General features: G+C 46.4%; 1 protein-coding gene across 3 annotated transcripts in view; it reads right to left on the bottom strand.

The window, feature by feature from the left end:
- The window catches only part of thumpd2 (THUMP domain containing 2), a 46,392-nt gene extending 22,976 nt beyond the window's left edge, over nucleotides 1-23,416 (bottom strand). The window contains exons 1-4 of one of the 3 annotated variants that reach the window (XM_072551706.1): nucleotides 23,244-23,416; nucleotides 17,835-17,967; nucleotides 10,618-11,024; nucleotides 5,170-5,247 (exon numbers count right to left, since the gene is read on the bottom strand). In XM_072551706.1, coding sequence (XP_072407807.1) covers nucleotides 5,170-5,247; nucleotides 10,618-11,024; nucleotides 17,835-17,967; nucleotides 23,244-23,351 — 726 coding nt within the window. In that variant the 5' untranslated portion in view covers nucleotides 23,352-23,416. The remainder of the gene's footprint in view (nucleotides 1-5,169; nucleotides 5,248-10,617; nucleotides 11,025-17,834; nucleotides 17,968-23,243) is intronic. The other 2 variants (XM_072551689.1, XM_072551697.1) reach the window with 2 other exon arrangements.
- Nucleotides 23,417-24,848: the final 1,432 nt, after the last annotated feature.

Here is a 24,848-nt window from a genome sequence, read left to right as displayed (position 1 = left end):
GCTGTACATTTCTATTACTCTATGACTTCATCAGACTTTGCTCCTGAGCTGAGGAGCTGAACATTTGCAACTCATGGTCGTGTATACTGACAAGGGAGCCCTTGCACCGAGCACAAGAACAATATTCCATTAAAGAATTGACATCCTGCAACTCCATGCTATGCATATGTGTGGAAAAGAAGTAAATATTTTTAGGCTTATTCAGTAGAAACGAGCATGTCAAAATCTTTCTGCTTTTCAAGATAGCTCTCATTCTGCACCACAAATTCTTTTACTCGACATGTAACTCGCCGTTTGAAAATTAAAGCTATATTTAAAGAAAAGTCAATACATTCTCAAACCAAATTTGCTTTGGTTATACAGAACATGAAAATTGTTGCTTGTGCTTTTTGTCTTGCGCTTTTTGTCTTGCAACAACAGCAATTTCAATCTAATCTAACAATTTATGTTACAGGAGAAAAGGGCACCAATTTGTAGAACTTGGTGGTACGTTTCAGCTGTTGGCTAACTGAATCTTACAGCATGTTTTCATTAATTATAACAGCCCAAGTACAAAATTTACTCCACCAGCTCACACTTGCAAAACCTGAAAAAAACATTACACAGACATGATTCTGCGACTGGGTGGCATCAGCCACACAACTGAAGTTTTTTTAAAAAAATTCATTCATAGAATGTTGACAGCCCTGGCTGTGCCAGCATTTATGGCCCATCCCCAGTTGTAATGAGAAGGTGGTGGGAGCTGCCTCCTTAAATCACTGCAATCCATGTGCTGTGGGTAGACCCCAATGCCATTAGGGAGGGTGCTCCAGGAGTTTGATGTAATGGTACTGAAGGAATACTGAAGTCTGGATAGTGAGTGACTTGCAAGTGGTGGTGTTAACTTGTTACTTTTGCACTTGTCTGTCTAGATGGCAGCAGTCAGGGCTTTGGAAGGTGCTGTCTAAGAAGCCTTGGTGAATTTCTGCATCTTGTAGATGGTACACGCAACTGCTACTGATAGTTGATGGTGGAGGCAGTGAAGGTTTGTGGCTGTGGTGCTAATCCAGCAAGCTGCTTTGTCCTGGATGTCAGGCCTCTTGAGTGGTTTTGGAGCTGCATTCATCCAGGCAAATGGGGAGTCAGGAAGTTAAATGCAATAGAGATCCTAGACTCCGACCTGCTGTTCTAGCCACATGCTCATCCCCTTCTGGTCAATGATAATCACCAGATTGTTGATGTTGAGTGCACGAATAAATAAACTAGTTAAGTTTAACTGAATTAATCAACTGATTATCTTAATCAGTTGAACCCATGGTATGTGTGAGAAGTCACTTCCTTTCATATTCAGAGAACTGCTCAGTGTCAATAAAAGGTATGTATTCAAGTGTTGCAATATCTTTGAAATATCTGGGAACTTTTAGAGTTTAATGCTTCTCTTTGCCTTTTCCATGGCAATGCCTCAGACTTATCAGCCAATAGCACCCTTTTCTCCTGTAATATACATTTTTGTAATCATTTGAAATTAGCATTCTTACATTTGGCCTGAGTGCAAGATGAAAAGCTTTGGCCTATCCTTCCTCTTAGCACATACTACTTTAAAGTGAAATTTATTCAGAGGCACCACCATTTCTTCTTTCAATAAAAATTTCCCAGCAATTTGCCATGATGATATAACATTCTTTAGAGTACTGAAATAAATTCTCCTCATTCTACATTTCATCCCATTTTATTAAAGTTACATCAGCATTCTACTTCACAGTTTTGCATTAACAATTTATTTAAAAACACTTGAGAACTCAAAAAATTCCCAGAGAAAAAAAGGTTTGCTAGAACTTTTATTCCGAGAAAAATATTAATGTTTTCCAATCCGAAACCTTTTGCAATCTTGTTGCTATGCAGTAATATGGTCACCTGACTTCATATATATACCATCCAGATCTGAATCTCACAAGGAGGCTACCTGACTACAATTAACTACCCCAATTAGAATGAAATCTTCCAACACAAAATAGGTGGAGATCTGATAGAAAGTCAGCAATTTAAATACTATAACACAGCTTCTCTTACTTCAAAAGCAGCTAGACAGAGTATAGAAATGTACAGCACAGGAACGGGCCCTTCGGCCCACGGCGCTGTGCCAAACGTGACGCCAACTGAAACTAATTCCTTCTGCCTATCCTTGATCCATATCACTCCATCAGTTGCATATTCATATGCTTATCTAGAAGTCCCTTATATGCCCTTATTGTATCTCCTGATGAAGGGCTTCTGCCCGAAACGTCGATTTTCCTGCTCCTCAGATGCTGCCTGACCTGCTGTGCTTTTCCAGCACCACTGTAATCTAGAATCTGGTTTCCAGCATCTGCAGTCCTTGGTTTTTACCCTTATTGTACCTGCCTCAACAACAACTCTTGGCAGTGCGTTCCAGATTCTTACCACTCTCTGTGTAAAAAACTTGCCCCTCACATCTCCTTTGAACTTTCCCCTCTAACCATACATGCATGCATGTCCCCTAGTATTAGACCTGACGAGTGTTTCCAAAGTCTTCTTTTAAATTTCTAGCAATCTATGTAGGTGAACTTATGTTCTCATAATAAATGTTTGTAAACAAGTCAAATGATAACATCAGAACTCAAAATAGAGAAGGGCAAAGGAAAAGGTGCCCTCCAAACAAATCGGGAAATTCATTCACAGGGGTGAGTATTCAATGAAATGTTATACTCAGCTGTGAGAGACAAAATTTGTGAAGAGCTGCTTTGCCAATTACATGGTCTGTCTCATACTCCTCCAATCACAGGATGTTTCTGATCTGTTCTGTCTCAGCAAACATGGGGAGAACCAGCCTGTTATGGGAGGACTAACAGAGAAGATTAGTGCTGCAGTGAGCATATTACTTGGATTGGAAAATGTGATATCTGGGCCTGGGGTTGGTTGAGAGAAGAGGCCTAAGAAGGAGAGAAGGCATGAGGGAGGCTGCAAGACATAGAGATTACTGTAATGATAGGGATAGGGGTAAAGGCAGAGGGAAAACTGGAAGGAAAGGGGCTGTCAGCTCATGGATATGGGCTGCAGGGAAGAAAGAGAAGAAGGGAAGGAGACTGTCAAAGTAAAAGAACAATTTTAAACCTATCAACTGGAATGTAATAAATTCCTTAAAAATGAAAATGGAATCTCTCGTTTAAGGCTTCAGATAATCAGGAAAAAAATGCAGTGCATGTTATTGCAATGAACTCTTATGTCAATTGTTAAATTAAAATCTGGTATTGAGCTCAGATATGCAATGAACTACTTTGTTAAAAATGTCCTGGCATTGTGCATATGTGCTGCAAACAAATTAGCTGTGATCTTATCACTCTGCAGGAGACATGTTCAACGTGATGGATTTTATTTGTAGAAGTTAGGTCAGTTACTTTGAAAAAAATTTTGTTGCTCACTTATGTCTGTTGTCTTGTGCTAATACTATGTGTCAAAGAAACTAAAGCCACACACAAACACAAAGTGTTTAGAGTAGTGATACTCTAATTGGTGAATTCTAATAGTTTTGCTTCTGAGACTCTAACCATTGACAGAAATACAGGAAGTAGTGTTTCTACATGACTGCATCACTAATAGTGATGTCACAAAATTGTTACAGTGAAAGGAGGCCATTTATTTCTGCACTAGCTTTCCAAATGTGCATGACAAAATATCAATCTCTTGCCTTCTCTCCATAAGCATACACAATATTTGTATTTGAATAATAATGTAATATCGTCTTGAATGCCTAAAGTGAATCTGCCCCCACTATAGTGTATTTCAGACTCAATCTATGCATTGTTTGAAAAAGTTCTTCCTCCCCACCCTCCCCACCCCCCCCCACATCACATCTACTGTTTACAAATCAGTTTAAATCTGCAGTTTCTTTCTCGATTCCTTTACAAATGGGAACAGTTTCTCCCCAACTCCTCTACCAGCCATGTTTTTGAAAAGTATAAGATCTCCTCTTAGCCTTTTTTTCTTCAAGGAAAACAGTTTCAACCTCTTCAATCTACCTTCATAACTGAAGCTTCTCTTTCCTGGAACGATTTTTGTAAATCTCTTCTGCACTGTCTCCAATCTGTTCAATTCCTTCCTACAGTGTGGCTTCCAGAACCTGACACATTACTCCAACTGAGGTCTAATAAGTATGTTATAAAGGTTCAGCAAAGCACTTTGCTCTTCTACTCAATGCTTAGGTTAATAAACCCCAGGATACTCTGTGCTTTATTAACTGCTCTCTTTATCTGCCTCATCACCTTCAATGATCCGTGCACACATACACCCAAGTTTGTTTGCTCCATTACCTCCTTTAAAATGGCACTCTATTTTATATTGTATGTTGAGGTCTTCCTACCAAGATACATTCCCACATGCTTCTCTACATTGGATTTTAACTGCCACCTATTTGGCCACTCCACCAATTACACCATTTTTGAAGTTCTGCGCAGTCCTCCTCACAGTTTACAAAGCTTGAATCACACCAACTTTGAAATTGTCACCTGCATGAACTGACTCCAGAAAGGCTGGTATCAAGTCACCAAATCACCCTTTATTTACACGTTTTTGACACTGATCCAGCTCCCTCCCAGCCATCTCTTAGAGGGAACAGAGCTTCTGACCCTCCTGTCCTCATTCTATCTGGCAGGGTTCTCTGATTGGACCAGGATAACAGCCCCAACGAGGGAACTCATATTCTATGGGATCCATCTAGTTGACCTTGTTACAATTGCGACACTGCCCACCAAGATTGAGATCATTAATATTTATTAAGAAAACCAAGAATCCCAATACTATCCTGTAGGGATACACAACAAACCTATCATCAGCCCCCACAAAAAGATCCTTTATCATACTGTTAGTTTTCTGTCACTCAGCCAGCTTTTCATCCACATTTGTGATTTGCTCACTGAGTGAGAGGGGAGGAGAAAAGGAGCCCCTGAAAATCAAAATGTAGCCCTCAAGAGAAAAAAATAATTTTGATTCCTGGCTTACTGACAAAATCAGAGACTTGAGTAAATGAAAATATAAAAAACTGCCTTTTACTGTTCAACCAATTTTGCGAACTGTCTTATTGATACTGCCTCAGCAAAATACTTTTTTTTTGTTTGGAAAGTTTGAACTTTTAAGCATCAATGATTACAGCAATCCTACCAAAATCATGGCTCTTACCTCCAGCACTGGGTTTCTCAATTCTGCTTTCCAGCCCAATTGCCTGCTGAGGGCAACACCAATCACTCTCCCTAGCTCCTATGAGAAATCAATTATGGACAAAACGTTTACACACTTATTTTGCTAGATCACATTAAGTTACAAATGAGAAAAGGTGCCATAAACTGTAACAAACTTGCAAAATTCTCACCTTTACTAAGCTATACATCATTGCTCATGCATGGTATTGATAAATAAAAGTATAAATAAAAAGAAACATAATAAAATATCTCAAATCACTTTAGAGCAGAATAGATACTAAGTCGTGACATGGGAGGTCATAGAGTCATAGAGATGTACAGCATGGAAACAGACCCTTTGGTCCAACCCGTCCATGCTGACCAGATATTCCAACCCAATCTAGTCCCACCTGCCAGCACCCGGCCCATATCCCTCCAAACCCTTCCTATTCATATACCCATCCAAATGCCTTTTAAATGTTGCAATTGCACCAGTCTCCACCACATCCTCTGGCAGCCCATTCCATACACGTACCAACCTCTGCTTGAAAAAGTTGCCCCTTAGGTCTCTTTTATATCTTTCCCCTCTCATCCTAAACCTATGCCCTCTAGTTCTGGACTCCCCGACCCCAGGGAAAAGACTTTGCTTATTTATCTCCATGCGCCTCCTAATTTTGTAAACCTCTATAAAGTCACCCCTCAGCCTCCGACGCTCCAGGGAAAACAGCCCCAGCTTGTTCAGCCTCTCCCTGTAGCTCAGATCCTCCAACCCTGCCAACATCCTTGTAAATCTTTTCTGAACCCTTTCAAGTTTCTCAACATCTTTCCAATAGGAAGGAGACCAGAACTGCACGCAATATTCTGACAGTGGCCTAACCCATGTCCTGTACAGCTGCAACATGACCTCCCAACTCCTGTACTCAATACTCTGACCAATAAAGGAAAGCATAGCAAACGCCTTCTTCACTATCCTATCTACCTGTGACTCCACTTTCAAGGAGCTATAAATCTGTACTCCAAGGTCTCTTTGCTCAGCAACACTCCCTAGGACTTACCACTAAGTGTATAAGTCCTGCTAAGATTTGCTTTCCCAAAATTCAGCACCTCGCATTTACCTGAATTAAACTCCATCTGCCACTTCTCAGCCCATTGGCCCATCTGGTCCACATCCTGCTGTAATCTGAGGTAAATCCTCTTCGCTGTCCACTACACCTCCAATTTTGGTGTCATCTGCAAACTTACTAACTACATCTGTTATGCTCACATCCAAATCATTTATATAAATAATGAAAAGTAGAGGACCCAGCACTGATCCTTGTGGCACTCCACTGGTCACAGGCCTCCAGTCTGAAAAACAACCCTCCACCACCACTCTCTGTCTTCTACCTTTGAGCCAGTTCTGTATCCAAATAGCTAGTTCTCCCTGTATTCCATGAGATCTAACCTTGCTAATCAGTCTCCCATGGGGAATCTTGTCGAACGCCTTACTGAAGTCCATATAGATCACATCTACTGCTCTGCCCTCAATCTTCTTTGTTACTTCATCAAAAAACTCAATCAAGTTTGAGAGACATGATTTCCCACGCACAAAGCCATGCTGACTATCCCTAATCAGTCCTTGCCTTTCCAATTACATGTACATTCTGTCCCTCAGGATTCCCTCCAACAACTTGCCCACCACCAAGGTCAGGCTCACTAGTCTATCGTTCCCTGGCTTGTCCTCATCACCCTTCTTAAACAGTGCCAACTTCTAGTCTTCCGGCACTTCACCCGTGACTATCGATGACACAAATATCTCAGCAAGAGGCCCAGCAATCACTTCTGTAGCTTCCCACAGAGTTCTCAGGTACACCTGATCAGGTCCTGGAGATTTATCCACCTTTAACCATTTCAAGACATCCAGCACTTCCTCCTCTGTCATCTGAACATTTTGCAAGATGTCACAATCTATTTCCCTACAGTCTATGTCTTCCATATTGCATTCCACAGTAAATACTGATGCAAAATATTCATTTAGTATCTCCCCCATTTTCTGTGGCTTCACACAAAGGCCGCCTTGCTGATCTTTGAGGGGCCCTACTCTCTCCCTAGTTACCCTTTTGACCTTAATATATTTGTAAAACCGCTTTGGATTCTCCTTAATTCTATTTGCCAAAGCGATCTCATGTCCCCGTTTTGCCCTCCTGATTTCCCTCTTTAGTATACTCCTACTTTCTTTGTACTCTAAGGATTCACTCAATCTATCCTGTCTGTACCTTACATATGCTTATGGGAAAGCTGACTAAAGGCATGGTTAAAATAGATGACTTTTAGAAAAAGAAAATTATGCAAATAATTTAAAATACTGAATGGAATTCAGATGTTTGTCAAAGAATTTTTCATCCACAAGAAAATTAGTCTCAAATATAATAAAATGTTAAAGGCTGTAAACATGGAATTCTATACTTGTGATTTAATTTCATGTTTAGCCTTGCCAAAATAAGCACTTTCAAAATAGAAAAATAGTGGTCTTATAACTCTAAAACATTTAAATAGTTTGCACCTCTTAAAATTCAATCTATTGCTATATTCTTTTATTTTGGAGAATTAAGGGATTAATAGGAATGTTACAGATTATATTACTATAGTTCAAAAGCTCAAGCTGTTCTTTTGTATTCTTCTACTAGCCTGCTCATCTGAGAGAACATACTTTCCAGAGATAACGGTGAAACCAGGAGTGATGCAGGCTGAATGTTTTGAATCCAGTGAAGCATTGGCTCTTTTAGAATTTTGTTTTAACGATTTTGCTGGCTGTACCTGATCTTATAGTCGAGAGATTTCAGAGTTTACAGAGACTTAGACAGAGCTGCTTAAGGAACTTGAAAATCATCTAGAGGTCTAGAAGTTTGAATTTTCTAACTACACGTTTATTATTGAATTTCTTCTTTAAACTTTAACCAACAGTTACCTCATAAATAGAGAAAAGACGAGTTCATCTACTTTTAGCTGAAGGAGAGGTGTTGTAAACACTCCAAATGCAGTGGAAAAACATGAAGTCTGGATTCACTAGGATGTTAATGGACACAAGTCCCATAGATTTCCAAGTATTAACTTGCCCTTTCAATTCTCAAAAGGTGTTCCTAAATTGGGGCGGATGGTCCTAACTTATACCTCAGGAACTAAATGTGAACCACCAGTTGGTGCAATACAATAAAAAATTGGGTAATCCAAATTAAATAAATTGACACTTTTTTGGATGAATTCATTCTAAAACAAGAACAAGAAAATAATTTTTACAAGTATCAAATACATTGGTCTTTGGCACCCGATGCAGAATGTTCAAATTTATTCCGAATCAACTACAAGGGTCCCACACTGGATCAGATTTGGTATTTTCAGTTCAGAATCATCCATTCTCCACCAAACAACAAATCATCCTCCCCATTTACTGAATTACAGTTGACAGCTTGAAATTTTTGAATGTTTGTGCATTAATAGCTTTCCAAATCCCAAGCAAAACATCAAATGTGAAAATAATATCAATTTCCACTCCAAGTGATCATTTCTTCCTCCGTCAACTAGCCACTTATTCTATCCAGCAGAAGCATGACCCTTGACTGATTGGTAAAGGCAAAGCAACACTGAAAGAGGTTGAACTCTGGATGTTAATTTTAAACTCCTGTCCATTATCCTGGTAATGTGGCCTGCACAAGACCACATGCTGACTTAAGGTCATCATGCATTGCTATGGTGAAAACTTGAGGCCAAATCCCAATTAGCATAGCATTTCTTTGCAGAAAATGAGGGATCAAACTAACACACAGTATATAGTCATAAATATGAATTTTGGTATTGCGAAAAGAGATGGTATGTCATCTACTGTATCCATTGCGCTGGATGTGGTCTCTACATCGGGGAGACAGGATGCCAACTTGTGGATCGTTTCAGAGAGCATCTCTGGGACGCTCGCACCAATCAACCCCACTGCCCCATGGCTGAACACTTCAACTCCGCCTCCCACTCCACCAAGGACATGCAAGTTCTGGGCCTCCTCCATTGCCAAACTCTAATCACCCAATGCTGAGACGAAGAATGCCTCATATTCTGCCTTGGGACGTTGTAACCACACAGGATTCAATGTGGATTTCACAAGTTTCCTCATTTCCCCTCCTCCCACACTGTCCCACTCACAAGCCTCCAACACAGCACCGCCCTCTTGACCTGTCCATCACCTGTCCCATCTATCCGCTGCACCCACCTCTCCAACCTATCACCTTCTCCAACACCTTCATCAACCTATTGCATTCTCAGCTACCTTCCCCCACCCCCCATTTCCTCCCATTCCTGATGAAAGGCTTCTGCCCGAAATGTCAATTTTCCTACTCCTCGGATACTGCCTGACCTGCTGTGCTTTTCCAGCACCACATTCTCGATTGAGAAAAAGAGAGTCATCTTGTATGCTGAGTCGACTTGTGCACCACGATCATGAGTAGCTCTGGTTATGAACAGGGGCTGGATGCAGTACCTCAATCTCTGCAATTAAGCAGCTCAGAAGGTGGTGTCTGTATTGGTGATTTACTCTGGTTGCTTCCTTGCATTACTGAATGAGCATCATGTTTCCCTGTTATGGCTTTTCACATGACAGCCAAGAGGACCAAGTGACTTCAAAAGACTCAGTGTTACAATAAACCAATCAATCTCAACTGGTCCATGAAACCACAACAAGAAAAGAGATTTTAAAAAGGATGATTAGAAAAATGCTTTACACATCAGATTGCTGCAGTACATTTCAGTAAGTTAATATCCTGTCTTCAGAAACAGCTGGCACATTACAACAGCAAACAGTAGGTATTGTCCACCTTTAAAAATATGATGCAGCTTTTTGTATGCGTTCAAGCAGGATTGGATTAATGTTCAGTCAATAACTAATCACGTTAGTTCAGTTATCTATTAACAACTTCCAGTACATTCGCAAAAGCAAATCTTTTAACTGCAATGCAGCAGTGTACACAGCCCCATTAAAAGCAAGGTCAAATGATATAATGGAAGAGTTATGGATGAGGGAATTTATTAGACTGATACAGTTGGTGATTTACAGCATCCAATCAAAACTATTCAAAACCAAAATAGCATATTAATATTAGCATGCTACCCAGAATGACAATCATTGAAAAGTCTGCTGAACATTAAGTTGTATATCTGTTAAAATTACTTCACTAGGGCTATAATTCCTTTTACTGCCTAATTGTGCTCACCAAAAGTTTTTTTTTCCCATTAATAGCTTTCACTTCGCTATTAATGGTGCTGTGCTTTTGCTGACTACATGATGTGTGAACAATGAATGAAGGTATCCTTCCTAATAAACATGTAGCTTGCTGGCACTCACTTACAAGTACCATGCATGAATAATATACAAGTGGGCACCTGCAAACTAACATATAAAAGTCGATACCTTCAACAATGCAATTACCTGTGAGGTAAACATTTTAGCAACTTTCCCACTGCAGCGACAAGATACTCTAAAATTCATACTGGATGCAGCACCTTGACCCTCAGAATTAAGTAGCTCATCAGAAGATGGTGTTTGTATTGGCGATTTACTCTGCTGGCTTCCTTGTATTACTGATTGGGCATCATGCTGCCCTGTTGGACTTTCATAAAAGTCTGTCATTGGAGGTTCATCCAGCTCTAACTTTGACCTTTTTCTAGTTTCACCACTCTCTTGCTGCGCTGGTCGTTTTAGCCCAGTTCCAGTAGTGTTTGAAGTGCATTCTTCTTCTTTGTTAAGATCCTGAAGAGATTTCCATTTGGCAACAATATTCAACCAGTCACTTGATTCTCCAATCACATATGTCTGAAGAATGTGAATAACTTTCCCTTGGAATTCAAAAGGAAGAAAAACTTGTTTGAACATTACAGTAGGAATACATAGTCAAGTCTGAATGCATCTTATTTCAAATCCAATAAACACATCAATAAACTGACATATTCGTTATTAACAAATCTACAGTAATACTGTCAAAAATTCCACAGCTTTAATTCTCTCAAATCCATGAAGTTTCGTTATAAACATTTAGAAATCTGTAACTACAAGAAGATCAAAGTTAGGACCTAAACATACCCTTGAGTTTAGAAGACTGAGAGGGGATCTGGTTGAGACATATAAGATTATGAAAGGATTGGACACTCTGGCAGCAGGAAACATGTTTCTACTGATGGGTGAGTGCCAAACCAGAGGACACAGCTTAAAAATACGGGGTAGACCATTTAGGACAGAGATGAGGAGAAACTTCTTCACCCAGAGAGTGGTGGCTGTGTGGAATGCTCTGCCCCAGAGGGCAGTGGAGGCCCAGTCTCTGGATTCATTTAAGAAAGAGTTGGATGGAGCTCTCAAAGATAGTGGAATCAAGGATTATGGAGATAAGGCAGGAAGAGGATACTGATTAGGAACGATCAGCCATGATCATATTGAATGGCGGTGCGGGCTTGAAGGGCTGAATGGCCTACTCTTGCATCTATTGTCTATTCAGGGGACATAACTTTTTAAAAGAACAGTTATTTTGCTTTCTTACTACTTGCTGAAACTAGATGCTTGCTTTTTGTCATTTGTACATGAGGACCCCAAATCCCTCTGTGCAGCCTTTCCCCATTTAAACAATATTCAGCCCTTTTCTTCTTCCTGCCAAAGTGCATAATCTCACATTTTGCCAAACTATATTCCAACCGCCAAGTTTTTGCCAACTCACTCAACCTATTCCTTGGCAGACTCTGGGTCATCCTCACTAGATGTCTTCCTTTATGTCATCCAAATTGGTGATAGTGCATTCATTGACCATAACATTAGGGAAAGGTGGTCAAGTAGCTTTGTTGTATCAGATGGAAAAAGTACAATAACAAGAAATGATCTAAGATTGGATGGTACAGAATCTATATGGAGGGAGGTAAGAAATAACAAGTAGAAGACATTGGTAGGAGTAGCAAAGCAGCCCTCCAACAGTAGTTATTCTGTAAGACAAAGAACAAATCAGGAGATATGAGGGCATGTTTAAAAAGGCAGTATATTCATCATTGGTAACTTTAATTTGTATGTAGATTGGGAAAATCAAATTGGCAAAGGTAGCCATGAGAAAGAATTCACAGAACATATTTGGTAGTTTTTTTACAACATTATGTTGCAGTTCCAACCAAGGGTCAGGCTATTTTGGATGTGGTAATGTGTAATAAAGTGCATTTAATACATGATCTCAGTAAAAGATAACATAGGGAACATTGATCATAACTTTGGAGGATTTAGCATTCAGTTGGAGAGTAACTAACATGGGTCAGAAACAACTGTGCTAAATTTAGTTTAGCAGAAAGGTAGGTTGAGGAACAATGGCAGTAGTTTAAGAAAATGGTTTATGACAAAGATGGACACTAGTGAGGAAGAATTCTAGGAAGGGCTAACCGATTATGGTTAACCATTACTAGCGGTGTTCCGCAAGGATCTGTTTTGGGACCATTGCTGTTTGTCATTTTTATAAATAACCTGGAGGAGGGGTTAGAAGGTTGGGTGAGCAAGTTTGTGGATGATACAAAAGTCGGAGGAGTTGTTGACAGTGAGGAAGGATGTGGCAGGTTACAGCAGGATTTAAATAAGCTGCAGAGCTGGGCAGAAAGGTGGCAAATGGAGTTCAATATAGCTAAGTGTGAGGTGATTCACTTTGGTAAGAGTAACAAAAAGATGGGGTACTGGGCTAATGGTCGAATACTTGGTAGTGTGGATGAGCAAAGGGATCTTGGTGTCCACGTACACAGATCTCTGAAAGTTGCCACCCAGGTAAATAGTGCGGTGAAGAAGGCATATGACGTACTGGCTTTTATTGGTAGAGGAATTGAGTTCTGGAGTCCTGAGGTCATGTTGCAGTTGTATAAGACTCTGGTGCGGCCGCATCTGGAGTATTGTGTGCAGTTTTGGTCGCCATACTATAGGAAGGATGTGGAGGCACCGGAATGGGTGCAGAGGTGGTTTACCAGGACGTTGCCTGGTATGGTAGGAAGATCGTATGAGGAAAGGCTGAAGCACTTGGGGCTGTTTTCATTGGAGAAAAGAAGGTTTAGGGGTGACTTGATAGAGGTGTACAAGATGATTAGGGGTTTAGATAGGGTTGACCGTGAGAATCTTTTTCCACGTATTCCACGAGGGGGCATGGCTTTAAAATAAGGGGTGGTAGGTATAGGACAGATGTTAGGGGTAGGTTCTTTACTCAGCGAGTCGTGAGTTCATGGAATGCCCTGCCAGTAGCAGTGGTGGACTCTCCCTCTTTATGGGCATTGAAGCAGGCATTGGATAGGCATATGGAGGATAGTGGGCTAGTGTAGGTTAGGTGGGCTTGGATCGGCGCAACATCGAGGGCCAAAGGGCCTGTACTGTGCTGTATTCTTCTATGTTCTATGTTAACCAAGGAAGTTATGGACTGTATCAAATTGAAAGAAAACAAACATACATACAATGTGGTTAAAGATTAATGGTAAGTCAAAAAAAATTTAGAATGTTTTAAAGGCCAACAAAAGATTAAAAAAAATGATGATGGTAAATTAAAAATTGCAGAGCCAAGAGTTCTTTAAAGATATGAAAAGGAAGAGAAGTTAAAATGTACATAGGTCATTATAGAATGAGGCTGGGGGAATAATAAGGAACCAGGAAATAGTTCTTCACTGCAGAGGTTGCGAACAGCTCTGCAAAACTGCCCAATAATCAAGGGGCTAAGGTTGGGGGGGGGGTGGGGGGTGCGGTGGAGTAGGAGAAAATAAACACAGTAATTATTGATAAAGAAAACGTATGAGGGAAACTAGTGGAGCGAAAGTCAATAGGTCTTTTGGAATTGATGGGATGAATCCTGGGATATTAAAGGAAGTGGCTATGGAGATAGTGGATGCAGTTGTAGTAATCTTTAAAGAATCATTAGATTCAGGGAAAAAGTTCCAGGATCTGGAAAACTGCCAATGGCAGCTCAAAAAGAACCCCTCTTTTAGAGATCCTCATTCAAAAAGGTCGGTTCGTTAAACATCTATCATTGAGCAAATGATAAAGGAAGTAATAGTAGAATATTTAGATTTGGATAATATAATCAAGGAGAATCATCATGGCTTTATGAAGGGGAAATCATGCCTGATAAATGTACTAGAATTCTTTGAAGAAGTAACAAGCAAGATAAAGGGAAACTAGTAGATGCATTTGCATCAAATTGAAAGAACTGGATTTGAATTTCCAAAAGACCCTTGAAACAGTATTGCACATAAGACTAATTAATTAAGATAAATGGCCATGGGAATAGAATATTAGTAAGGAAAGAGGATTTGCTAACGAGAGTTGGGATAAAGGGGTTGTGCAAGAATGATCACTTTGACATCTCTCCTCCTTTTCATGTATTTAAAGAACTTTCCATGCGATTTATTGAGAGTAAGCTTACTCTCACCATTTATTTTCTTCCTCTCTTTTTTGGTAATCTTTTATTGACCTTTAAAGCTTATCTTTTTTTTAAGTTTATCACTGATCTTTGCCACAGTTTGTGTTTTTCCAGGATAGAAAATTGTAACTAGTGCCACAGGAGTCAGTGCTGGGGCCACAATTATTTACAAAATATATTAATGACTTGAAATGACAGAAGATGATGTATTATCACCAAGTAGATGACATAAAAATAGATGGCAAGGCAAGTAGTAAGGATGACACAAACAGTCTACAGAGGAATAGGTTGAGAGTGGTGAAAACTTGGCAGGTAGAGTACAGGATTTTTTAAAATCAAACAGTTCAAAAGATGTTATTACAAACCTCTGGAGCAAATGGGACTTGAACTCAGGCATTCTGGACCAGTGTCCACTACTGTGACACAAGGGCCCCAGAAATGTTAAGTATAATTATCAGATCAACAATGATCTCACTGAATGGCGGAGCAGTCTTGACTGGCCAAATGGTCTACTTCCATTTCTAGGAGATAGTAAGGAAAGCAGATGCTGGAAGTCAGTCGAAAAAATGTGGAACTGGAAAGGCACAGCAGGCCAGGCAGCACCACAGGAGCAGAAAAGTCAATATTTTGGGTCAGGACCCTTCTGCCTTTTCAGCCCACTTTTAAATCGACCACTTCTGCTTCTACGTATTACGGTCTTTAGTGTTTTAAGTCCGATACGAACTGAGCTCTGAAGAGTCAAGAGACTGGCTGAGGTTCTCCACCATTTTCTGTGTGTTTCAGATTTCCAGTATTCACAACATTTTGTTTTACTTGCAATTTCACTCTCGCCCAGTCAGCTAGAATAGGTTGTATCACTATTGGAGAAGTTGCAACTGGTACTGAACCATATCATTGCAACTGCTGACCTTCCAATAAGTTCCTAACAACAACCACCAAATTCCTTCATGGATGGATTTTAAAGGTGGTAAGGACAAGCCAGGGAACTATAGACTAGTGAGCCTGACGTCGGTGGTGGGCAAGTAGTTGGAGGGAATCCTGAGGGACAGGGTAGACATTTATTTGGAAAGGCAAGAACTGATTAGGGATAGTCAAAATGGCTTTGTGCGTGGGAAATCATGTCACACACTTGATTGAGTTTTTTTGAAGAAGTAACAAAGAGGATTGATGAGGGCAGATCGGTGGAAGTTATCTACATGAACTTCAGTAAGGCGTTCAACAAGGTTCCCCATGGGAAACTGGTTAACAAGGTTAGATCTCACGGAGTGTAGGGAGAACTAGCCATTAGGATATAGAACTGGCTCAAAAGGTAGAAGACAGAGGGTGGTGGTGGTGGGGGTTGTTTTTCAGACTGGAGGCCTGTGACCAGTGGAGTGCCACAAAGATCGGTGCTGGGTCCACTACTTTTCATCATTTATATAAATTATTTGGATGTGAGCATAAGAGATGTAGTTAGTAAGTTTGAAGATGACACCAAAATTGTAGGTGTAGTGGACAGCGAAGAAAGTTACCTCAGATTACAACAGGATCTTGGTCAGATGGGCCAATGGGCTGAAGAGTGGTAGATGGAGTTTAATTTAGATAAATGTGAGGTGCTGCATTTTGGGAAAGCAAATCTTAGCAGGACTCATACACTTAATGGTAAGGTCCTAAGGAGTGTTGATGAACAAAGAGACCATGGAGTGCAGATTCTTAGCTCCTTAAAAGTGGAGTCGCAGGCAGATAGGATAGTGAATGCCGCATTTGGTATGCTTTCCTTTATTGGTCAGAGTATTGAGTACAGGAGTTGGGAGGTCATGTTGCGGCTGTACAGGACATGGGTTAGGCTACTGTTGGAATATCGCGTGCAATCCTGGTCTCCTTCCTATTGGAAAGATGTTGTGAAACTTGAAAGGGTTCAGAAAAGGTTTACAAGGATGTTGCCAGGGTTGGAGGAGTTGAGCTATAGGGAGAGGTTGAATAGGCTAGGGCTGTTTTCCCTGGAGCGGAGGCTGAGGGGTGACCTTGTGGTGGTTTATAAGACCATGAGGGACATGGATAAGATAAATAGACAGAGTCTTTTCCATGGGGTGGGGGAGTCCAGAACTTGAGGCACAAGTTTAGGGCGAGATGGGAAAGATATAAAAGACAGATAAGGGGCAACTTTTTCATGCAGGCATGTGCATGCAATGAGCTGCCAGAGGAAGTGGTGGAGGTTGTATGATTGCAACATTCAAAAAGGCATCTGGATGGGTATATGAATAGCGAGGGTTTGGAGGGATATGGGGCAGGTGCTGCAAGTGGGACTAGATTGGGTTGGGATATCTGGTCGGCATGGACAAGTTGGACAAAAGGGTCTGTACATCTCTATGACCTCCTTGATCCCAAAGTTAATCAAACATTGGCTTCGAAAGCAACTACCTTCCTGATCTTTTCAGCCAATTTTCAGACAAAAGCTATGTGACAAGGTCTGAAATTAAGCATCAGAGTGATCTCTGTTAAGTAGTTGGTTAAAAATCATACAACACCAGGTTATACTCCAGTAGGTTTATTTGAATGTACCAGTTGTTGGAGTGCTGCTTCTTCATCAGGTAGCTGTGTGGCAGGATTATAAGAAACAGCATATATTGCAAAAGACCACAATGTCATGCATGCAACTGATGTGATATTGAACAAACCAAGACTGCTGTTAAGTCTTTCATCTTTTAGAATGGGTTACAGGTTTCAGTTCATTAATATGTAAATCCCAGAACTTCTTTCAAGTCACATTCTTGAGATAACCTAAGGTTTTATAAAAAAAGGTAACATCTCAGCTCAGACACATTCTTGATGAGGATGAGCACCTCACCAATTACCTGATGAAGGAGCAGTGCTCCGAAAACTAGTACTTTCGAATAAACCTGTTGGACTATAACCTGGTGTTGTGTGACTTTTAACTTTGTCCACCCCAGTCCAATACCAGCACCTCCACGTCTGTTAAGTAGTTATCACTTTTTGGCACTATCGATTATTTTATCCATGCCACTCAAATCTTGGGAGAAAGCTGAATGGTCACATTATATTTGTCCCATCACTGCTTCTCTATGGATGAGACATTCCAGTGTAATATTCTAAACTGGAGAACAGATGCCAGTACTAGTTATACAGTAGTTAAAAAAACATTAAATATTATCTCTAAGAAAGCTAAATACACTTACCTTATTTAATGCTAGGGTTAATTATTAAAAAACTAAAAACTGACAAATACAATGTATTGCACCTTTATGTCTTGCAATCTGGATTGGGGGGAGTTTTTTCACAAGTAAAAATAACCGCTCTGCACATTTCAGGCTCCTCAGCTTTTTCAAATCTGCATCAGCTGTAAAGAATACTTTTCCTGAAAGCTGTTCCACCTACAAGATTAGAGGAGGATAAAGGTCAACATTTAGCAGTTTCTCTCCATGACTGCCTTCATGATTGAAGATCTTACAAGAAAAATATACCTGCACAAGAGGATGCTTAAGCAAATCAGTACAGTAATAGTCAGGGAACAGGGACGCCTGAAAACAAAATTTGATTCATAAGGTCAACAAACTATGTCATATCATTTTGTCTAAAAGATCAATTCATAAAACTGATGTATAGCATCCATTAGAACAAGTCAAGTGCAGAAGACATCTAGTTGATTTATGCTTATATGTTTCAAAGTCAATTTCTATGAATTAAATCTCATAGCCCTTAGCTCAATCACTTCAAATTACTTAATAATTAGGTTGTAAACATTCAGTTTTTGAAGGAACTAGGTTTTATCTGACTAAAATTAACCGTGGTTATCTATAAAGTTCCATCCTGCAATTTTTCACATCATTCACAAAATTGGATCCAATGCATAATATACAATTGTTCAAGTAAGTCAATTTACTTAGGCTTATTGGGGATGGCTTATACAAGGAAGTAAGTGTGTTAGGATGGGTTGGACCCCCAAAGTACTATGGACATTTTTAACTTGTAATTTTGAAACATATTTTTAAAGAAGGACTAATACAGCAAGAAACAGCTGAAGTTGAAAATTAAGTGGCTGTCAGAAAAGAACGCACAGGGAATTTGACAACACATACAAAAGTAACTTCACTCAACAGCTCCTCGGGGGTTGCAAGTCAAGCAGACCAGCTTTTGATCTGGCCACACCCTGCGGATTATGCAATGTCCCATAACTTGCAGACACATTGTGTTTACTTTCCATTTGAAGAACACACAAGCACAAGGGTTTAAGAGTCAGTTTCAGCTCAACTGGAGTGAGCTAGTGGGACAGAATATTGCTCTGTGTACCAGCCTCAAGCATTAGCATGCCATGAAGGTTACAGTAAAATAACTATCCCCAGTTAATGTTGCAATGCGATTAAAGGCCACCTTTCACAGCGTTGCAAACCAAACAAAAGGAAACTGGAATATCAAGGGAGCTTCACCCTGAATGGTGGAATTCAATCACAGTTAGAAAGAATTGGAATTACAGCAAAACTAAGGTTTATGAAACTGACTGTTCAAATTGTAACATCAATATGACGAGTAAATACTACTGCAATGACGCAACATTAAACTATCTGATTGGGAGCTGCTGGTGTTGGACTGGGTTGAACAAAGTTAAAAATCACACAACACCAGGTTATAGTCCAACAGGTTTATTTGGAAGCACTAGCTTTCAGAGTGGTGCTCCTTCATCAGGTGGTTGTGGAATACAAGATTGTAAAACACAGAATTTATAGCAAAAATTTACAGTGTGGGGTGGAGGGGGGGGAGAGGGGGGGACGGGGGGAGAGGGGGAGGGGGAGGGGGAGGGGGGGGGGAGATGGGGGGGGGAGATGGGGGGGGGAGATGGGGGGGGAGATGGGGGGGGGAGATGGGGGGGGGAGATGGGGGGGGGAGATGGGGGGGGGAGATGGGGGGGGGGAGATGGGGGGGGGAGGGGAGATGGGGTGAGGGGGGGAGAGGGGGGGAATGGGGGGGAGGGGGGGGAGAGGGGGGGGGGAGAGGGGGGGAATGGGGGGGGGAGAGGGGGGGAATGGGGGGGGAGAGGGGGGGAATGGGGGGGGAGAGGGGGGGGGAATGGGGGGGGGAGAGGGGGCGGGGGGGAGAGGGGGCGGGGGGGAGAGGGGGGGAGAGGGGGGGAGGGGGGGGGGGGAGAGGGGGGGAATGGGGGGGGGGAGAGGGGGCGGGGGGGGAGAGGGGGCGGGGGGGGAGAGGGGGCGGGGGGGGGAGAGGGGGCGGGGGGGGGAGAGGGGGCGGGGGGGGGGGAGAGGGGGCGGGGGGGGGGAGAGGGGGCGGGGGGGGGGGAATGGGGGGGGAATGGGGGGGGAGAGGGGGCGGGGGGGGGAGGGGGGCGGGGGGGGGAGAGGGGGCGGGGGGGGGAGAGGGGGCGGGGGGGGGGAGAGGGGGCGGGGGGGGAGAGGGGGCGGGGGGGGGGAGAGGGGGCGGGGGGGGGAGAGGGGGCGGGGGGGGGAGAGGGGGGCGGGGGGGGAGAGGGGGCGGGGGGGGGGAGGGGGCGGGGGGGGAGAGGGGGCGGGGGGGGGAGAGGGGGCGGGGGGGGAGAGGGGGCGGGGGGGGAGAGGGGGCGGGGGGGGAGAGGGGGCGGGGGGGGAGGACGTGCGGGGGGGGGGAGGACGTGCGGGGGGGGGAGGACGTGCGGGGGGGGGAGGACGTGCGGGGGGGGGAGGACGTGCGGGGGGGGGGGGAGGACGTGCGGGGGGGGGGGGGGAGGACGTGCGGGGGGGGGGGGGGGAGGACGTGCGGGGGGGGGGGGGGGGAGGACGTGCGGGGGGGGGGGGGGAGGACGTGCGGGGGGGGGGGGGGGAGGACGTGCGGGGGGGGGGGGGGGGAGGACGTGCGGGGGGGGGGGGGGGGGCGGACGTGGGGGGGGGGGCGGACGTGGGGGGGGGGGGGAGGACGTGCAGGGGGGGGGGAGGATGAGTGGGGGGGGGGGAGGATGAGTGGGGGGGGGGGAGGATGAGTGGGGGGGGGGGAGGATGAGTGGGGGGGGGGGAGGATGAGTGGGGGGGGGGAGGATGAGTGGGGGGGGGGGAGGATGAGTGGGGGGGGGGGAGGATGAGTGGGGGGGGGGGGAGGATGAGTGGGGGGGGGGGAGGATGAGTGGGGGGGGGGGAGGATGAGTGGGGGGGGGGGAGGATGAGTGGGGGGGGGGGGGAGGATGAGTGGGGGGGGGAGGATGAGTGGGGGGGGGAGGATGAGTGGGGGGGGAGGATGAGTGGGGGGGGAGGATGAGTGGGGGGGGGGAGGATGAGTGGGGGGGGGGAGGATGAGTGGGGGGGGAGGATGAGTGGGGGGGGGAGGATGAGTGGGGGGGGAGGATGAGTGGGGGGGGGAGGATGAGTGGGGGGGGGGAGGATGAGTGGGGGGGGGGAATGAGGGGGGTGGGGGGGTGAGGGGGGTGAGGGGGGTGTGGGGGGTGAGGGGGGTGGGGGGGGTGGGGGGGGGGTGAGGGGGGTGGGGGGGGGTGAGGGGGGTGGGGGGGGGGTGAGGGGGGTGGGGGGGGGTGAGGGGGGTGGGGGGGTGAGGGGGGGTGGGGGGTGGGGGGGGATGAGGGAGGTGGGGGAGATATGGAGGGTGGGGGCAAGTGGGGTGGGGGAGAGGGGGGGTGGGGGAGTGGGGGAGAGGGGGGGTGGGGGAGGGGGGATGGGGGAGAGAGGGGGGATGGGGGAGAGTGGGGGGAGAGTGGGGGGAGAGGGGGGGGGAGAGGGGGGGGGAGGGGGGGAGAGGGGGGGGAGGGGGGGGGGAGAGGGGGGGGGGAGAGGGGGGGGAGAGGGGGGGGAGAGCGGGGGTGGGGGAGAGGGGGGGGTGAGGGAGGGGGGGGGGTGAGGGAGGGGGGGGGGTGAGGGAGGGGGGGGGGTGAGGGAGGGGGGGGGGTGAGGGAGGGGGGGGGATGCGGGGGGGGTGGGCGGCGAGGCGGGGGGGGCGTGTGCGGGGTGGGCGCACATGGTGGGGGGTGGGTGGGTGTGGTGTGGCTGGCAGGTGGGTGTGGTGGGGCTGGTGGGTCGGGAGTGGGTGTGTGGGGTGTGGGGGTGTGTTGTGTGTGGTGGGGGTTGGGGTGGGTGTGTGTGGTGGGGGTGGGGTGGATGTGTGTGGTGGGGGTTGGGGTGGGTGTGTAGGGGGTGTGTTTGTGTGTGGGGTGGGGGTGTTTGGGGTGTGTGTGCGTGTGTGGTGGTGTTTGGGGGGTGGGTGGGTGTTTGTGGTGGGTGTTTGGTGGGTGTGTGGTGGGTGTCTGGGGGGTGGGGGGCTGTGTGGGTGTGTGTGGCTGGCAGGTGGGGTGTGGTGGGGCTGGTGGGTCGGGAGTTGGGGTGTGGGGTGTGTTGTGTGTGGTGGGGGTTGGGGTGGGTGTGTGTGGTGGGGGTGGGGTGGGTGTGTGTGGTGGGGGGTGGGGTGGGTGTGTAGGGGGGTGTGTTTGTGTGTGTGGCGGGGTGGGGGTGTTTGGGGTGTGTGTGCGTGTGGTGGGTGTTTGGGGGGTGGGTGGGTGTTTGTGGTGGGTGTTTGGTGGGTGTCTGGGGGGTGGGGGGGTTTGTGGTGGGTGTCTTGGGGGGTGGGGGGCTGTGTGGGTGGGTGTGTGTGTGGTGGGTGTTTAGGGGGTGGGGGGTAGGTCGGGTGGGTGTTTGGGGGGGTGGGTGCGTGTGTGTGTGTGTGGGGTGTTTGGGGGGTGGGGGTGTGTGTGGTGGGCGTTTGGGGGCTTGGGGTGGGGGTTTGGGGGGGGTGGGGGTGGGGGTAGGTGGGGTGGGTGTTTGGGGGGTAGGTGGGGTGGGTGTTTGGGGGGGTGGGTGGGGGGTATGTGTGTGTGTGGGGTGGATGTTTGGGGGGGTGGGGGTGTGTGTGGTGGGCGTTTGGGGTCGGGGTTTGGGGGGGGTGGGCGTGGTGGGGGTTTGGGGGGGTGGGTGGGGTGGGGTGTGGTGGGGGTTTGGGGGGTTGGGTGGGGTGGGTGTGGTGGGGGTTTGGGGGGGTTGGGTGGGGTGGGTGTGGTGGGGGTTTGGGGGGTTGGGTGAGGTGAGTGTGGTGGGTGTGGTGGGGGTTTGGGTGGGGGTGGGGTGGGGGTTTGGGGGGTTGGGTGTGGTGGGGGTTTGGGGGGTTGGGTGAGGTGAGTGTGGTGGGGGTTTGGGGGGGGTGGGTGGGGGTGGAGATGTGGTGGGGAATGTTGGGTGGTGGGTGTTTGGTGGGGGGATGGGTGTGTGTGGTGGGTGTTTGGGGGTGAGGGTGTGGTGGGGGTGTGGTGTGTAAGAGGGTGTGGTGGGGGTGGGGATGTGGTGGGGGTGTATGGGGGTGTGGTGGGAATGTTGGGTGGTGTGGGGGGGGGGGTGGGTGTGTGTGGTGGGTGTTTGGGGGTGGGGGTGTATGGGGGTGTGGTGTGTAAGAGGGTGTGGTGGGGGGTGGGGATGTGGTGTGTGGTGGGGAATGTTGGGTGGTGGGTGTTTGGTGGGGGGATGGGTGTGTGTGGTGGGTGTTTGGGGGTGAGGGTGTGGTGGGGGTGTATGGGGGTGTGGTGGGAATGTTGGGTGGTGTGGCGGGGGGGGGGGGGTGGGTGTGGTCTGTGTGGTGGGGGGGTGGGGATTACAGTGAGAGCTCGGACAGACAGTGACCCCACCCACAGACCCTGCCACAAGCTGCTCCTCTGGGATCGGGATCCTTCACCCACCTGAGTGGCGGACAGCTTGAGGTTCACCTCCTCCCTCAGCAGCGGCTCCAAACCGCGGCTGGCGGTGCAGAAATACCGGCTCGCGCTCCAACCGCCACCTCCCGCCATCCGGGTCACAGCACCACACCAGCCTAGGCCCGGTTGTCAGGGCAACCTCACCGGAAACATGCTACCCCCTCGACAGGAAGTGACGCAGAGTGGAGCGGATTTCAAAATGAAACCGTCCAAAGAGCAGCAACAACTTGGGGAATATCCCATCTCCTGCATCCGAGGAGCAGGAAAATTGACAGTTCCGGCAAACGCCCCTCATCAGGACTGAAGGCAGGGAGCCTGCAGGGTGGAGACAGTGTTGAGAGGGGGGGTGGGGTGATTGGTGGGGTGGGGAAGTTAGCCAGGAGTACAATAGGTCAATGGGGGTGGGGATGGAGGTGATGGGTCAGGGAGGATGGTGGGGTGGATAGGTGGGAAGGGCGATGACAATGCCTCATCTTCCACCTCAGGACCCTTCAACCCCAGGGCATCATTGTGGGCTTCACCAGCTTCCTCATTTCCCCTCACCTTACCCTAACTCCAACCTTCCAGCTCAACACCGTCCTCATAACCTGTCCCACCCATCAATCTCCCTTCTCACCTATCCGCTCCACCGTTCTCTCTGACCTATCACCTTTATCCCCACCTCCATCCACCTCCTGCACTCTTTGCTACCTTCTCCCCAGCTCCACCCCCACCCCTCCCATTTATCTCTCCACTCTGGAGGCTCCCTGCTTCTATTCCTGATGAAGGGCTTTTGCCCAAAACATCGATTCTCCTGCTCCTCGGATGCTGCCTGACCTGCTGTGCTTTTCCAGCACCACTCTTCTAGATTCTGATTTCCAGCATCTCCAGTCCTCACTTTTGTCCATTCTCCCATTCCCCATTTCCCCACCCCCATCTCTCCCATTCCCTATCCCCCCTACCCCATCTCCTCCATTTTCTCATTCCTCATTTTCCCCATTTCCCCTTTTCCCCCCCATCTGCAAATTCTCCCATTTCCACATACCCACTTCCCCATCCATAGTGAAGGTATCTATCTTTACTCAGAGAATAGTAAGATTATGGAATGCTTTGCCTGCATCGGTAGTAGATTCGCCAAGTTTAAGTGCATTTAAGTCGTCATTGGACAGGCAAATGGACGTACATGGAATAGTGTAGGTGGGATGGGCTTCAGATTAGTATGACAGGGCGGTGCAACATCGAGGGCCTGGACTGCGCTGTAATGTTCTATGTAACATTGTATTGACTCATTGGTTAAGGACCCAGTGTGAGTGCAATTACATTGATCCCGCAGGCTCTGTTTATGATCCATTATCTTGGGAGGCACATCATGTCCATGTCTTTGCCCCTGAGGTAGACATAGGGTTTTCACAGCAGGGAAAGAGACCATTTACCCATAGCATCTGCACCTGTCATCAAGTATCTATCTTGACCCATTGTCCAGCACTTGCTCTGTAGCACTTTGGCATAGAGTCATACAGTTGTACAGCATGGAAACAGACCCTTTGGCCCAACTTGTTTATATTGACTGGATTTCCGAAACTAATCTAGTCCCATTTGGCCCATATCCCT

Source organism: Chiloscyllium punctatum, chromosome 3, assembly GCF_047496795.1.
Source record: "Chiloscyllium punctatum isolate Juve2018m chromosome 3, sChiPun1.3, whole genome shotgun sequence".
Taxonomy (NCBI): Eukaryota; Metazoa; Chordata; class Chondrichthyes; order Orectolobiformes; family Hemiscylliidae; genus Chiloscyllium; species Chiloscyllium punctatum.
The sequence above is the reverse complement of the archived record's forward strand: the minus strand, read 5'-3'. Positions and strand labels throughout refer to the sequence as shown.